The sequence below is a fragment of the Uloborus diversus genome, chromosome 2 (genome assembly GCF_026930045.1).
Source record: "Uloborus diversus isolate 005 chromosome 2, Udiv.v.3.1, whole genome shotgun sequence".
Taxonomy (NCBI): Eukaryota; Metazoa; Arthropoda; class Arachnida; order Araneae; family Uloboridae; genus Uloborus; species Uloborus diversus.
Window position 1 is genome coordinate 151,251,647 of NC_072732.1, and position 17,462 is coordinate 151,269,108.

The 17,462-nt window shown below is 30.0% G+C and overlaps 1 protein-coding gene across 1 annotated transcript; it reads left to right on the forward strand.

The window, feature by feature from the left end:
• The first annotated feature begins 3,127 nt into the window (after window positions 1–3,127).
• On the forward strand, window positions 3,128–15,794 carry LOC129217422 (uncharacterized). The gene is made up of 4 exons (XM_054851721.1): window positions 3,128–3,343; window positions 4,207–4,329; window positions 8,985–9,163; window positions 10,777–15,794. Exons 1-4 carry the CDS (start codon window positions 3,301–3,303, stop codon window positions 10,861–10,863), a joined length of 432 nt encoding a protein of 143 aa, XP_054707696.1. The 5' UTR covers window positions 3,128–3,300; the 3' UTR covers window positions 10,864–15,794.
• The last annotated feature ends 1,668 nt before the right edge of the window (window positions 15,795–17,462 follow it).

Sequence of the window (17,462 nt, forward strand, 5' to 3'; positions counted from 1 at the left end):
CAAGTTCCCATGCCAAACTGATACTTTTGGGACTGCTGGATCAGGGGTTGCTTGGCTCCTGAATCAAAAAACCAGAACTGTCTTCAAGGCCTCATCCAACTGGTTAATCTCCATGTTGTAGTAAGTATGGGGACCCTGGAATGTTGAGAGAGAGAGAGAGAGAATCCCATTCTTCAGTTGATTCAGTAGCTACTCTTCAGGCTCGGAAAAAACCGAAAAGCACAAGCAGAGTTAATGGCAGCAAATGAAGCCAATTCCCTCTACAATGTGCCATTCAGTCGGGAATTTCCAGCCTCTGCAACTGGACACCTGAAATAGTTCTTGGACTCTGGGAAGAAAAAACAATTTAATTTAAAAGCAACAATATTATACAATGCTAATGGACACAATACTGTTTTTCATCCTGTTCAGAAAAATAATATATTTTATTTCTCAACATGTTTGTAATTAAAATATTTTGTCAATAGGTACAATAGTAAAATAGCTGTTATCAATAGCTTAATTGCTATTACTTTTTTTGTCATCTATTACACCAAGGTGTAACCATGTATTATATAAAAAATTTACTTAGCTATGATTGCTTCATAAGAGATTATATCAAGAATAGAAGCAAGACACATTCATACGAAAGATTATTCAAGAATTAAATGCATTGCCTGTGTATTACAAGAAAATTCTCTAAATATAGTATGGCACAAAACCAATTCAAGTTGAGAATCAAGTTTCATAACAGTCTGGGAGTAACCCAAGTTTCCAATTACAGAGATTAACAATAGAGAATAACATCCATAAGAAAGTAACAATTTTAAAGATCAAACATACCCACACTTCCGTTGATTCAGTAATTACTCTTCAAGCTCGGAAAAAACCGAAAAGCATAAGCAGAGGAAACGGCAGCAAATGAAACCAATTCCCTCTACTATGTGCCATTCAGTCAGGAATTTTCAGCCTCTGCAACTGGACACCAGAAACAGTTTTTAGACTCTGGGGAGGAAAAACTTAATTTAAAATTTAAATGCAACACTATAACAATGCTATTGGAATGGCATACAATAGTTCTAAATAGGTATCCATCCTATTCAGAAAATAATTAGTATATTTTGCTTCTCAACATGTTATTAATTAAAATATTCTTCAACAGGTACAATAGTAAACTAGCTGTTATCAATAGCTTATTCTCTTTAACTCTTTTTTTGTTGTATATTACACTAAGGTGTGACCATCTATTATAAAAAAAAATACTTCAGCTATGATTGCTTCATAATATTACATCAAGAATAGAAGTAAGACAAATTCATAAAAAGTATTATTCAAGAATTGAATGCACGACCTGCTTATTACAGGAAAATTCTCAAATTTTAGTATGATACAAAACCAATTCAAGTTGAGGATCAAGTTTCATAACAGCCTAGGAATAATTACACAGATAAACAATATAGAATAGTTTCAAAAAGTAGAACTGTAATAAATTAAAATAGATTGGACATCTTTCTGCGAATGGAGAAAAAAATCTCAAGAATAAAAACAAATATCAAGCAGTAAAAATCCTCAACATATAAGCACTTTAACCTGGAGCATTTGTTGCTGCTCACAGCTACTGCACCCCACATGATACTTTGATTTAAATACTTCAGTATTTATCCTTAAGCATGTGACAATATCTGGAACTGGCAAGAAAATCAAATCTGCATGTTATTTTTCTGAAAGTCATGAAGCAATTCAGCAATAAAAGCATGATTGACAGGTCTTTTAAAGGATGATGAGTGAATTATTTAATTTGCGATTTCCGTTACACAGAATTCTATTAAATAGCAGAAGCTAGAAGGAAAAAAATGATTGTTTGATAACTTTTATAATTCAAAAAGGTAAGAATCTGCATCAGATGAATATACTCCTGTTTAAAAACATAATTTGGTCAATAGGTACCTGCATTTTGAAAAAGAAAAATGCATAAATTATTTTTCTTCTAGAAAATACCATATTTTGCTTCTGTCTGTAACTTTGCAATTTTACTCAAATGAAACAGATACACTATATAGGAAGCTAAATATAATAACTATTGCAGAAATAGTTATTAGTTAACAGAGAAATCACATTTCGTCTAACGAGCAAAGTATTAAGTTCATAGCAAGAAATTATTGAAATCAAATCCTTATTACTTCATATCCATAATAACGACGTTCATCATTGAGCGAAACCGTTTTGTAAGATACTATTAAGATGCATTTCTTTAGAAATTAGTTGATTTAATATGAAATCTACACTGAATTACAAGCCGTTATCTAAGTTTACTTATGCTTTAATTAAAATATGAATAAAATTGTACCATTGTTTGTTTCCTTAATGAATCAAAGCAAAATCATCTTTGTTCTATGTTCACGAGCACCAAACCATTACGAGATCACTTTGAAGAAAGAGAAATACATAAATTAATCATTTCATCTCAATAGCTCAATATTAAATACATTGTAACATGTTATTGACATCAAATCACATTTATGACATTTAAGATCGAGCGAAACCATTTTGCAAGTCATTAGGCAGTTTTTGAATAAATATTCGTTGAAATAACAAATGAAACTTGCAACATTACTAATTTCAAGAGTTAATTTGTGTTTTTGTGAAACATAAATTCAAATTAATCATTAAAACGTACCTCACAATCAACTAAATCCTCAGGCCCCCTCGTGTATCTACCGTTTGTTCGCGCGCCAAACCATTGCGTCGCCAAACGTCAAGGTTGCCGTAAATTTCCCTGTAAAAATCGCCAGGATTTAGCTGTAATTAATGTCCGCCCACATTTGTTTACGATTTTCTCAAATGTGCATTTTGAAAACTGCCAGATTCTCAATTAGAAGTTTTGTGATTATACTTTTTATCCACTAAGAAAGATTACGCATAACTTATCGCATTTTTTAGTAAATAAAATAATTACAGAACAATGAAAATGTGAGTGGAACTAATAAAAAAGGTTATACTTGCTCGTCCTCCATTTTTTTTTTTGAATCCAAGAGGAGGGGAAGGGGGTTAACTGTAACTTACGAGATTCTATTAACTGTAACTGACATAATTTTAACTGTTTTGATCTGGATTTCTGCTTACATTCAACAAGAAATGAAGCTTTGATTTAGCTAAATTTAATTATATTTTACAAAGGAATATGTTTCACAAACATGTAAAGTTCTGCATAATACTATGAATTTGTCGCTGTATCACGATTGCTTCACTTTGTTCCAGATTTATCATTTTTGAATTTGTGTCAAAGTTACTATTATCGATTTTTGAATTTTTCTTGTAAATATGATGTGGAAAATAAGTTTAATTCTCACATTTTTGCCCTTTGGTAAGATTTTTTGTTCTCTATTGTGTATTAATTTTCGGAAACATAGCGTTTCGCTTTTTGCCCCACCCATTTTTTGTCTCTACTTGATTGAAAAAACAAAGCAGACAATTTATTAAAAAACGACTGAATTCATAATTATTGTACAATGTTAATGATAATTTAAAATTGATCGTTATTTTGTTTTTCAATACTAATTTATAGAGAAATTCATTGTCCGGAAAATTTTAAAAAGCATGTTGTGTTCTGTTTACTAATCTAGATACTTTTCTCCTCCTCACCCCGCCTCTTAGAGTTACGCCTTAGGTTTTTCCTTCTCTATACTATTAAGTACTGAGCATGTCTGTCTGTGTCTGTTACCCTATCTCAGCCGGACGGGTAATGTCTACCAGGTCCTTGAATGCAGGACAACCAAAGGAAGCAATTCCACCCTGTCTCATCTCTCTAAATCTTAAAGGGCCGGACATCCAGGGGTAAAGAATGTTAAAATCATCGATTGTTACGCACCCCAGGCGGCATTGAACCACAGTGGATTTCGGATGGGATTTGAAGAGCAAAACTAGGAGGGGGAGGAGTCTCTATTATACATATTCTGTGGATCCTCTGTGGATAAAGTTGCAGACTTATGAAGTTTCTCAGCATTACCAGAACAACAATACAATTTGTTTCTAAAATAAATTTGTTCAATATAATTTTACCATGGGATTTCATTATTAGATTAGCAGGGCTTATACGTTCTATATGTTGGTTGCAAATTAAAATAAAAAATATTAATATTATTGACACTAGTCCTATGTGCTTCTGCTATCCCTAATTAAAATAAATTTTTAAAATCCCATTTTATTAATTTCTTTTGTTTATTATAGCTGTACAGTGCCTTGAATGTTATGTTTGTGACAATCAAGACAGTAATTATGATAAATGCATCAAGACAATCAAGACATGTGGTATTGCTGAAGACCGTTGCCTTTCAGAAATAAGATGGGGAAGTAAGTACCAAAATGTACTGATTATTGTTCATAATATTTGCCTTACATTGTTTATAAGCTGTTCAAAGTGTCCCATTTTATTTCGCTTTATGTAAAAACATGTGTCTGCATTTTTATCTTCTGTAAATAAGCGAGTAGAGTGTCAGAAATAGTATATAGAATTTTGTGGGGCTTGACCGATAGCAGTTTTTGGTTAATGTGATTGTTGGACTAAATGAAATGAATGACTATTAGTGAATGACTAATATTATATGTAATATTTATTTTCAAAAAGATATCCAGTCAAATGACATGAATTTGCTGAGAATAACCAAGGGCGTATCCTACTCAAAGGGGATACGTTATTTGTGTGATCAATTCGCCCTTCTCAGATTCTAGGAACCATGTGATTATGTATTTTATCATTTTCCCCTGTAAAATGCATTGCATTGAGTAGGATGGTTACAGCTGGGGACGTCCAGAGAGGGGGGGGGGGCAAACCTTGCTCCCCTCTCTGGATATGCCCATGAGAATAACTACTAATCACATATTGTGACTTATGAAGACATCCAAAAACAACTAGGTAACTGTGGAGTTTTGTCATGAGCTCTCTTTGATGATCAATTGTTTACACATGCTAATAAAAACAATCAACATTCTTTTTTTTTTTTTTTCAGCAGTTTTATTTTGGTGTAAATATTTTGGAATGAATCTTTGCAAAGTGTGTAGTAATGAATCAGTCAGTGCTAATTTTTCATAATTTTGTTCTTGCTATTTTGCTTTTATTTAGTTGTGCAGAAAAAAATAAGTTCATTGATCAAACTGAAGTCAAACAAGTTTTCAAAGTTTAATATTTTTAAGTGATAATTTGATGGTTTAAGGGGTTACAGTACCTCAAAAATGATGAAACGTTCAAAAAATTTTTTATTGCTTACTTTAAAACTAAAAACTATTCTGAACACAGGGGAAAAGTTTCATTGCTTTAGTTCAAATATTTAAGAAGTTATGAGTGGTTTTAGGCCAAGCTCGCTATGTGTTCTTATGCAAAAGAAAAACTTTAAACTGCTTTTTCTCGATGATGGTATTTTTGTGTTTTCATGTCATCAGAATCCCTAAGGATTTTTTTTTCTATTAAAGATACAGCTTTGAAGTAATACTTTTTGCAATTGGGATGACATATTTGACAAAACTGTGCATTGGATAAGCATTTTATAAATTACTCAAATGTTCAGAGCATGTTAAACCTTTAAAAACCAATTAAAAAGAAAAAAAACTTCGATTTTTTTACATAATTAATCACAGAAAAGTTTCTAATTAACTCATAAGCAAATGAATGCACAGATTTTTAGAGATGATTATAGTGATTGTTTAGCAAAAAAAAAAAAAATTAATTAGTGCAAAAATAAAAAAACCTTAAGAGTCATTTTTTTTAAGCTTGGACACTTTTTATAGTTGATGTCTTCGATTTTCGTAAAAATTTCAGGATGTGTTAGTGGTACTATGATAAGAAAAAGTAAAGTTTATTTTTTTTAAAAACTGATTTGTTTGCCCTTGAGTAGAGGTCAAAGTTTAAGAACGTGAGAAAAAAGAGCTTAATATATGATTGCTTTGCTTCAAAACCAATGGGTGTAGCAAGCCAATTTTTTTTATGTGGATACTACTTGATACTAGGTACATGCTAGCCGAAATATTTTGGTCGCTCATTCATGGCTTTGAGGGCAAAGGTCAATTGAAAATGCTATTTTTTAAACTTTTTTTGCCCTGTTTGGGCCCGGATATCTGCTAAAGCCGTGAGTAACCCTCGAAAATAAGTATATACCTAACTACTCACCACAGTATAGTACTAAGAAAAACATGAAATAGCATGGGTTACTCTTTGCTTTAGCAGTTAAACGGTCTCAAAGTCGATGATTTTTTAAAAATAGCCAAGTTTAGACGTCAATAACTCTGATCGCGATGCATCAACAACTTTGGGACACAGCTGTAGTTATAGTCGAAGTGGTCTATTTTAAGGTCCAGGTTAGAAACCCATGGCAACTAATAAACTTTTTTAGTTACACGGTCTCAAAGTTGAAAATTTGATCTATAATTTCAACTTATTTTTTTTTTCAATTACTCTATGACTGATGAGTTAGTAACTTCGAGAAACAGTTGTAATCATACCCTAAGTGATGTAGTTTTAGACTCAGGTGAGAAAACCATGAGATTTAATCATCTTGCTTAATGAAACGGTTTCAAAAATGATAATTTACCCATAAAATGTCAAGTTTCAACTACGCTAATCCACGAGTCAAAATTTTGAGACACAGCTGTAATTACAGCTTCAGTCCCCAGCATTCAGTTTTTGACCCAGATTATATACCCATGGGACGTGTCAAATGTGTTTTAATATGCTATCCTATTGGGAACAGAGAATGGTTTCTTTTCGGAGGTTTTTTTTTCAGAGTTGGAGACCAATGTTCCTAGTTTAGCCAATTTGCCTTTCTTTTTTAGAACAGTGTAGGAAAACGTAATTGAAAATTATATTTTTTCCATGGAAATATGTTATCTAATGAATGTGCAAAAGTTGGAGTAGTCAATCATAAATGAGGTCACGAACTTAGGATGGCCTTGTTTGGTGCACTAAGCATATTTTTTGTACATCTCATATGCAACTTAGGGGTAAAGTAAAATATCAGACCTGAACAATAGTGGTCCACTAATACAGTGTTTTTTTTTCTGTTAAAAAAAGAAAAAAAGTAAATCAACACGAAAATAGGTCTCAAACATTTTCTACCTTTATTCTTTGCCCACAATTTTCAGAAAATATTTTATTTGACTAACGAGAAAAAAATTATATTGATTATTTTTTGAAACTTGAATCAATTTTTGTCTACCTTACTCTCAATTGAACATATTTTGTTAAACTATATACAGTTTGTTACTAAACCACGTGTTAAGTCTCATTAAAATAGTACAACTATTTGAACACTAGTACTTGTAAACTACTTAAATGAAAAAATAGTTGGTTAACATAAAAAAAAGCAGTACCTTACCTTTACACAATATCTGGCCAACATTCTCTCTGCTAAAAATTTAAAAAAAGCTGGTTGTTGATAGATTTTGTTTTGAATGCTCCGCCTTTCAAAGCTTCGGTTCAGTGTTGTTTGTTTAAAATGGCTAAATCAGCCACTACTATCCGGTTTTATAGGTTTTACATATAATTTATTGCTGCCATCTATAAAATAAAGTACGAAACTTTTAAAAAATTCAGAAATACATTTTGAAAAGGGAGAAAACTCAACACGTGCTATTAACTATATTGAACAAGTAAAAGTTCGAATTAAAAATATATTTTTTTGAAATTTTAAAAGTGTCATGGGTATGAAGCAGATTCTAAAACTACATCACTTGGAGCACAATTACAGCTGTGTCTGAAAGTCTTGTTTTCGTGGATTAGCTTAGTTGAAACTTGACACTTTATGTTAAAATTATCATTTTTGTGAGACCGTTTAATTAAGCAAGATGATTAGATCCCAAAGTTTTCTGGCCTGAGTCTAAAACTGTATCACTTTGAATGTAATTACAGATGTTTTTCTAAGTTACTAACTCACCAATCATAGAGTAATTGAAAAAAAAAAATTAAATTATAGCTCAAATTTTCAACTTTGAGGCCGTATAACTAAAAAAGTTTATTAGTTGCCATGGGTTTCTAACCTGGACCTTAAAATAGACCACTTCGACTATAACTACAGCTGTATCCCAAAGTTGTTGATGCGTCGCGATCAGAGTTATTGACGTCTAAACTTGGCTATTTTTAAAAAATCATCGACTTTGAGATCGTTTAACTACTAAAGCAAAGAGTAACCCATGATATTTCATGTTTTTCTTAGTACTATACTGTGGTGAGTAGTTAGTTATATACTTATTTCCGAGGGTTACTCACGGCTTTAGCAGATATCCGGGCCCAAACAAGGCAAAAAAAGTAAAAAAAATAGCATTTTCAATTGAACTTTGCCCTCAAAGATATGAATGACAGACCAAAATATTTCGGCTAGCATGTACCTAGTATCAAGTAGTATCCACAAAAAAAAAATTGGCTTGGTACACTCATTGGTTTTGAAGCAAAGGAATCATATATTAAGCTCTTTTTTCTCACGTCCTTAAACTTTGACCTCCACTGAATTGCCAACAAGTCAAATTTGAGAAGAAAGAAGCTACACTTTGTCTTATCACAATACTAGCAACATATTCTGAAAGTTTCAGGAAAATCGAAGGTGTCAACTATCAGGCTCCCATTCACTTTGTCCAGCTTTAAAAAAAATGACTCTTAAGAATTTCAAAAAATTGAAATTTTCTTCAATTTTTTGAATTTTTAAAAAAAGTAGGCAATATTTTTAAATTTTGAAAATAAATTATTGATTAAGAAATAAGTATGCATGTTATGTTTTCAAAGAAATATAAAATTTACTTAAATTGAAAAAAAAAAAGTTTGAAAGGTACTGTGACCCCTTAAGAGCATAATTTTGCAATACCCTACAATAAAGTTAGTGTTATTTCAAAGCAGGGCAACCTAGTAATATAATAAAAATATAAAATAATAATTAAGGGCAGAAAATCACATTCACACTTCTCATGTTGTTTATGTATCTATATGTAATGTTCCATTTTATAATAAAATCTTTCAATATTAACAGGTACACCCTATTGGGATTCAACTGGTAAAAAGCAGTTTTATATATCGAAAAAATGTGCAACTGATCATGAATGTAAAGATTCAATAACTAAAGTTAGTAAGCGCTGTGATAGAATTTGGTACAACGATTGGGAATGTTTTGAATGCTGTCATGGAGATCGTTGCAACTACTATGTTACAGTAAGTTTTAATGTTGAATCTTTTAAGTTTTTATAAAACTATGATGTTCATCCTTTTTATATATTCTCTCAATGTTACTTACATTGTTATATGAGCAATTTGAAATAATGGTTGCATAAGGTGCTGTCCGTATAGATGATGACACACATTTTTTTTCAACAATTATGCCCCCTCCCTCCCACTTTGTCATAAATTCACATTTCATTGAACCCCCTTCCCCATTTGTCACGCATCTGTTTTTTTATCTCAAACATATTCTAATAAAAAAAGGCATGATGTCACACTTCTTGTAGCCCCTTCCCTCCTCCTTGTCTTACTCTCACAATATCACCCACCCCCCTCCCATTCCAAGCTGGACATCATTTGTGGGCAGTTTAGAGACGTAATATTTCCAGAAATTTTGAGGTGCGGGGAAACGTTTCTGGAGAAATTGGAAAAAAGATGGAATCATTATTTTTTTAACAAGCAAAATGCAGTTTTTTTAATAGCTATATTTTCATAGAAAGCATGATGTCAATAGCTTTCCTCATTCAAAATACCAAAATTTATCCAAATTAGTCAAGAATCATTCAATTATTAATTTGGGATAGGATGAAAATTTTTTAATTGTCAAATCATTCTTTTGAACAGTAATTTGCGGGGGGATTTTTTTTTATTGAATAAATTGAAATTTTTTAACAAAAAGGTTTTTTTTATATGCATTTGCATGTATATACACATGATGACTTGTGATACATACATAATGATTAATGACTATATTAAACTAAATCAATTCCCAATTCGATATAATTCTGTCCTTAATAAATAAAGTCAGTTTTAATGAGAAAAGTATTAATAAGTAAATAATACTTGATATACAGAGACATTAAAATCTTACAGTTTCGTGCATTTATCAAAGTTAGTTATTTCATTTATGAAACTGAATATAAAAAAAATGTTTGAAGAAAAAATCATTAAGATGTAACAATTATAAGTTTCTGAACACATTATTTTATGCTTGAAAATTTCAGTTTTTCTGTTTGAAAATAAGCCTTTTTGGAAAACACCTCCCCCCCCCACAAAAAAAATCCAGTTTTTTTCCCAACTATTCCCATCTCTAGGACAGTCTATAAATAAAAAATTTTACAAATTGTGTTAAGAATGGATTTCAATTGTTCTTTAGTTCCTCTATTTAGAGTACCAATGGTGATTGTGTTTCAGTATTTAAAAAAATAATAATAATTTTCTAAAATGCAAGATAATCAAATAGGATATTGTAGATTAATCCATTCTCCTTTCACTATAATGTATTAGAGCAATTTTTCCGTACTCCAGATTTTTCTTCTTATGTCGATAATTATGAATATTTTCATAAATAATAATATCATCATAGCAATCATAAATTAAAAATTGCCAAGTGTAATTATTTCTATGTTCTTTATAATTGTCTAAATGTCGAACAGTTAAAGTTTGTATTGCATAACATTGCAACATTGACAGGTTAGGTTTGCCCCAACGTTTTCTATAAATTTTGATTTTTTCTTTTGTTTGTGTTATTATCATTTTTAAAATTATTCCACAAAACCAGATATTTGTTATAAAATATTTCTTTTCTTCTTTTTTTCTTCTCTTAGCTATCTGGTGTAAGCATCAAGCCTTATGGATTCTTCTATGTACTTATATCTGCAGTTTGGTTGTTGTTATTACGAAAAGTATTTTGAAATGGTATAAAGTACAACGTTACCTGCTGTAAATGTTTAGATTTTTATGTTTTTAGTAAATTTTATATGAACTATCCTGTATGTAGATGCATACAGAGGTATAATGTAACTTACAAATCATTTGATTGAAGCAATCAAGACTATTTTTTCATTGAAACATCAAATTCACTTTGTATCAGATTTGATTTTCATCACTATATTTGTATAGAAAAAAAGCTATTACTTGATGGTAATAAGTAAGTGCCTTTGCTCAAATCATTCTCTAAACACTCAGGAACAGTGTTTTCAAAGTATGACTAACTTGTCCAGTTCAATATCAAAATTTAGCTGACCAAAGATTTTCTTGATGAAAAAGTATTACAATTAAAACATAATACAAAAATTTCATTTTGAGATGTTTACAAATTATTTGTATACAAGTTTCAATTACGAAGTTTGAATATGACTGAGTTCCACATCATTTTTCTCTGTTTCTTAGAGTGTTGCCAGAAAATAATGGAATGTAAAAATTACCACACACTGCAAGGTTAAGCTGCATTCCCATTTAGATATTTCCTGATAATTCATGCATTATTTTTTAAATGCCTTACCACTTGCCTTTTATAATAGTTGGTGAGTCACTGCCTGACAGGTACAGGGCATCCTTGGGGTAATGTAAATGTGCTCGTATATAGTTCATTTTTGTATTGAATCTTCCAACTAAGTAATTCATGTAAAGTGGAAATTTTTCCACTCCATTTAGATTAAATAATATAACTGCTAAAACAGTAATATTTTGCATCATTTATGGAAATTGAATGTAAAAAATGATGCTGTAAATCAGGCATTTCTGTGTTGAACCTCTAACGTTATGTCGTTCAAAAATGCTAAAACTCCAGCTGAATACAATAGTTTGACTTGCTTTGAAAACTTATACTTAATGATTAAAAAGAAAGAAGCAATAATAATGTGATTAGTCAATTGTTAATATTGCCTGGATACAGCTTATAAAGCTTAACATACCCTATCCTCTTTAAATAAACACATTAGCAGTAAAAGTTGATTTGTTTTCATTAAAGAAATTCTTTTAATAGAAAATCATTTCATGATTCAAGTGTTATGCAAAACGGCACATAAAGACAAATTGTTGGTTTTAGTAATCAGCATTTCTTTCAACTCTTTATATGAATTTAGTCACACATCTATATGTATGATATGTATGTATAAAAAGTAATACGGTACATGCCTACATGCATGCTAGTCTTTTGTTTTAGTGTTTTTCTATTATTTACTAAATATATTGCATACAACTAGCAGAACCCCCTAGTACCATTCATTTTGTCGCCTATGTACTTGTGTGTACTTAATTTACGCTCATTTTCATGGATTTGATACAATGCGTCTGCCATGTCATAACAATTATATTGACTTTTCCTTACAAATGTTTAGAAAATAATTCTTGCATCAGTATTACTATATGCATTTAATAATAGAACATACATTGCATTTACACATATCAAATTATTTAATGAAAACTTGAGTTGAAATGAAAATGGAGCCATGTTTGATCATCACACTTTTTTGTTTGTTATACTCGACACTTTGTCCTTCGACTTTCACGGATTCACCCTATTGCATTTTTTTCTAAAATATCAGTATGACATTTGTAATGTCTAATGTATCTTTTTTCTTTTATTTTGTTTAATATACTGAGCCATATGAGTGTATTAGTGATTAAAATGTTATTTCATGTCTAAAGTATTCTAATAATTTTTTTTTTAAAAACATAATTGAAAGTTCATAACTAGGTTTTCTAAGCTGTAACTTAAAAAATATTCAGTTGATACACGAAAAAATCCTACTTCAGGAAAATTTGCCGTAGAGTCTGAAACTGCTTTACTTTTATTTATTTGGTTATAATTTTTGAAATCATTTTTATGTATTATTTATTTATGGTACATTTGCTTTGGAAAAACTACTGTTACAAAGAACTTTTGACATAGACTTTGTACAAAAAAATATTTTTAATTAATTATTTTAAAAGTACATTTGAGTTATTTTGAAGCCTTAGCCCAATGAGTGAGGGACAAATATAAATAACTAATACTAAAAAAACAATGCTTGTGTACTGAAAAGTAGACTTGTTGTCCATTTGAACTTATTGTTAATTATTGACATCTATTATACTCTTGTTGCTTTTAAAATTTTATCAAAAATGTATCACACAATAATGCAACTTGAGGAAATCGTGTTTTAAGATAACTATTGCTTTAATTTATAAATTTGTTAATAGTTCATTGAAGTAGTTAGTAGAATCATTATGAACCAAATTATTTTTGTGATAAATAAATGTTAAGTGTGCAGTTCTAAAACATTCTTCATCTTTTCATTTGTTGCTCACACTTAAATTTGTTTTTAAACTAATCGTTAAAATTCAATGTTTCATTTGCCTTTTCCGCATCTTTTTTATTGTTTAGAATTTAATATTATCATTTGTAATACAAAGGCATTTATTACTTTCTACAAAATTCACATTTCAGTTCTTGTAAGAACCTGCTGCTAAAAGCAATGAAGTCACTTTTTTCATAATTCCGTCCTTTTATATTATTTATTTTTATGTAATTAATTTTGTAAAATTTGGAGGTAGTTTTTATATTCTTAGACCTATATATTTTCTCTTACTATTGCGATTTTTTTAAACTAAAGATTTCCTGTTGATTATTAGTATTCTGTTTTTGTTGAGAGTATCAGAAACTGAAAATATATTTTGTTGAAATTTTAAACCTTTTAACCTTATTTGTTCTTAATTAAAACTTAGTTTGTTTTTTTTACTTTGTTTGGTTCTTCTAATTGTTTGCATGAAAGTTCCGTACTGCTTGCTCATTAACAACTCGAAGAACAATTTTCTCATTTAAAATGCTTTTTTTCACCTTTTCTAAAGTTAGGCCGTTTTTTTATGGTTTGCTTGGAAGTTAGATTCTCTGTTTTGTTTAAAATGTGTTGTAATTATAACTTTTCGTTATGGACCTCAGGGCCACCAAGAGATAAGGCAGGCCCCTTGTCACTGTGGTTGCTGGGACACTTCTTCCCATAAAACTTAATAAAATTTATAGTACTTAGACTCCAAGCTGGGCCCCCTTCAAGGTCCTGGCTCCTAGTTTCTGACTAGGTTAACCGTTCATCTTAGGTAATTCAAAAGAACTTTTTCAGCTAAAGTCCAGGACACTCCCTATTTTTTTTTTGGACTTACTAATAGTATTATACTGTAAAAGTTTTAACTTCTTACGCAAATTTTAAGAAAGTGCTCAATGACCCCTCAATTTAACATTAACCGTATTATAGAAAATGTCATAAATTTAGAAAAACTTAATTTTCCCAGCTGTTGTTTTTTTTTTAAATAATTGTTTTGTACCAATGTATATGCATATTTACTAGTATATATTAAATATGTAGCATTGTTTTATTCATTTCTATGTATTTTTTAAACTCCCCTTCCCATACTAATGAAGTTTGGGGGAGGGGGTTGAGCACCCTCTTTCAGTTGAAATAAGAAGTTAAAATTCTTCCAGTACATTACTATCTACAAGTCTAAAAATATCGAAGGGTTCCTGTTATCTAGGAGAAACTTTTTTTTTACATGTATTTTTGAACCACCCTACTGTCTTCTTGTCGGCCCTGATGGATCTACAAATTAATGATTCTTTTTGAATTTCTAATTTATACTGAATTCAAAATTAGATTTTTAAGAAAATGTAAACTATAACCATATTTTGTGAAAATTTATTTGTTTCAGAATCAAAAAAGCAAGCTGCCTTTGAATTTGTTTCAAATGATTTGTGCACCTATTTTATAATGCAAAAAAAAAAAAAAAAAAAGAAAGAAAATGAAGTACTTTTAACAAGTTTAATTCTGTTTTAAAGTATGTAAATTCCTGTTTGTCTAATTTTCACAATTTCACAAATGACATCTTTTAAAACTTTTAACTAACGTTCTTGCAAATAATTGAAATAATAATTGGTTTTTAAATAGTATTCATTTTTATGACATCAGTGATTTGCTGAAATGTTTTAAAGCCAATTAAAGGGAAAAAAACTAATAAGTTATCGAATAGTTTGTATGCAACCATTGTTATACACTAAAAAAGCGTACATACAGTAAAGTCTTTCTGTTGCAAAGTCTTTCGGTTCCAGTTAAATTTATTACTTGAGAAAGTTTCACATACACAGTGCCTTATGCAATAAGTACACATTAAAATATTTTGGGTATTGATATTAAATAAATTTTAATATGCAGAAAACCCTAGTTCTCAAAAATATCAACTTTTTATCCAAAAGCATTAACTGCAACTTTTGAAAGAAAAGTACTACAAACTATTTCACTCCTATTGTAATTATTTCTTTTCATAAGTTAGAAAGCCATATCAGAAAGGGAAGACATCTCATACATTGAGATAATGCTATGTTTAAAAACGTTTTATTTTATACACATCAAATTATATTGGTCCTGTGATACTAATTGTTCTTACAATTCCTCACATTTTGATAGCCAGATAAAGTAGAACTGGATACAGTTTTTTTTTTCTAAACTTTCAATCATTTCCAGTGATTCTAGGATTTTAGTCAGTTGTGATTTTGGCTGTTCAAAGTGTTTGAATTTTTCAATTGCTAACTTCATTTTTAGACTTTAAAAAGATTGGAATCTTTTCATCTATTGTGGGATTAGAAGCAATGAAATGGAAAAGAGTTGCATCAATTAATATTCTTTCACTTTCCTGTACTCTTTTTCTTCTTTTTCAAAGTCTAAAAAGTTCTTCTGAAAAAATCATGTGTCTGATCACAGAATCTTAAATTTGAAGCAATTGAAATAGTCAATTTAAAAACATCTCCAGAAATGTTCATCATCAAGATGAGGGGCGTAACCCCCCCCCCCCCCCGTGAAATATCGCAAAGGAGCCCCCTAAAAAGGATAAAAATACCCCTCAAAACAACCTCCTAAAAATTTTAATGGCGCAATCTGCGCCATGACCCCCTCCCCTCCCCTCTAGGTGTGCACCACTGATCCAGAGTTAAACAAATGTAAATGTGATGAAACTTTCTTCAAAACCAGCAAAACTTTAAAATTATATAAAAATTAAGAAAAATATGCAAGGGTTTTTTTTTTTTTTTTTTTTTTTTTTTTTTTTTTTTTTTTTAATGCTATTTTCTCCTAGTTTTATGTTCAAATTGCAAATTTATGTTGAGGGTAAATTTTCTTGGAGATTTTTTTATTGGAAGACTCTACTGTGCTTATCATTTTTTTTTGTGCTTAGGTTTTGTAATCAATTTGGATGAAAATATTTTCATTAGTAGTTTTGTATGTGTCTAAATCATTTTCATTCTACTAGTTGTAGTTTTTGCTAAATAATATGTGTTTATTAAAATTTTAATATGGTTGTGGGAGCAAAGCAATGAAATCTCTATTTTTGTTACATTCCGTCCATTTTATTTTAATTGCACATTTTGCTAAAGCTTGACTTTTTTTATTATCTTTCTCATGACTTATGTGTTGTTGTTTAATTTTGTTAATTTGATAAATTTTTGTTACACTGACTTGTAATCTCAATTTAATGTTTGAAAATAAAGATTTCGCTTTCATTTTTGTTACATATTTTATTTCTTAATCAAAAAAGGAGTACACTGTTTTTGTTCTTAGTGGTTTTTTCAACGCTTTTTGTTTTGTTCTTTTATTTTCCATAGCTAATTGAGAATTCCCCGTCAAATCAATCAAAAAAAAAAAAAAGTTTTTCACCTCACCATTTCAGATTTTAATAAAATTTGATGTAAAGGATGCATATGACAAGATAAGTAATCCTGCCAATTTTTAGAATTCTACTTTAAAAATTTTACAAAATGCCAAGATGTTAAAAAAGTGCAAAAAAAAAAAAAAAAATAAGTTGTAACATTCAAATTATTGTAACTTTTCTCCTAGTTATAATAGAGTAAAAATTCAAAAACCATTGTAAAGCTAAAGAATAGAGCTTTCTATTGATATTAAACGTGACTTTCTCACCACAGGTTTAAGTTTCAAGGTTGTTCACAGTGACTTTTGACCTTGAATATCTCAAAACATGCCCCTTTAGAATTTCTTCAAAAAAAAATTGCTCTAACACTGTTCTTCCATGACACCAAAACTTAGGCTAGGATCGAATGGCAAGGGACTGAAAAAAAAAAAAAAAATCAGGAATGTTCCCATGTTTTTCATTGTGGAATTAATTCTACATGACAGGACAGTCACCTTTTTGACCTCACCATTTCCAATTTAAATGAAATTTGATGTGAAGGACACATATGACAAGATAAGTAATCCTGCCAATTTTTAGAACTCTATTTCAAAAATTATGCGAAATACACTACAATGCTGTTAAAAAGTGGGAGATAAATGGGAAGTTGTGACATGTAAATGACTGTAACTTCTATCCCAATCATCGTAGAATAAAAATTTAAAAACTATACTAGAGTTAAATAATAAAGCTTTCTACTGATATAAAATGTGGCTTTCTCAGGACAGGTTTAAGTTTCAAGGTTATTCACCATGACGTTTGACCTCGAATATTTGAAAACACGCTCCCTTAGAATTTCTTT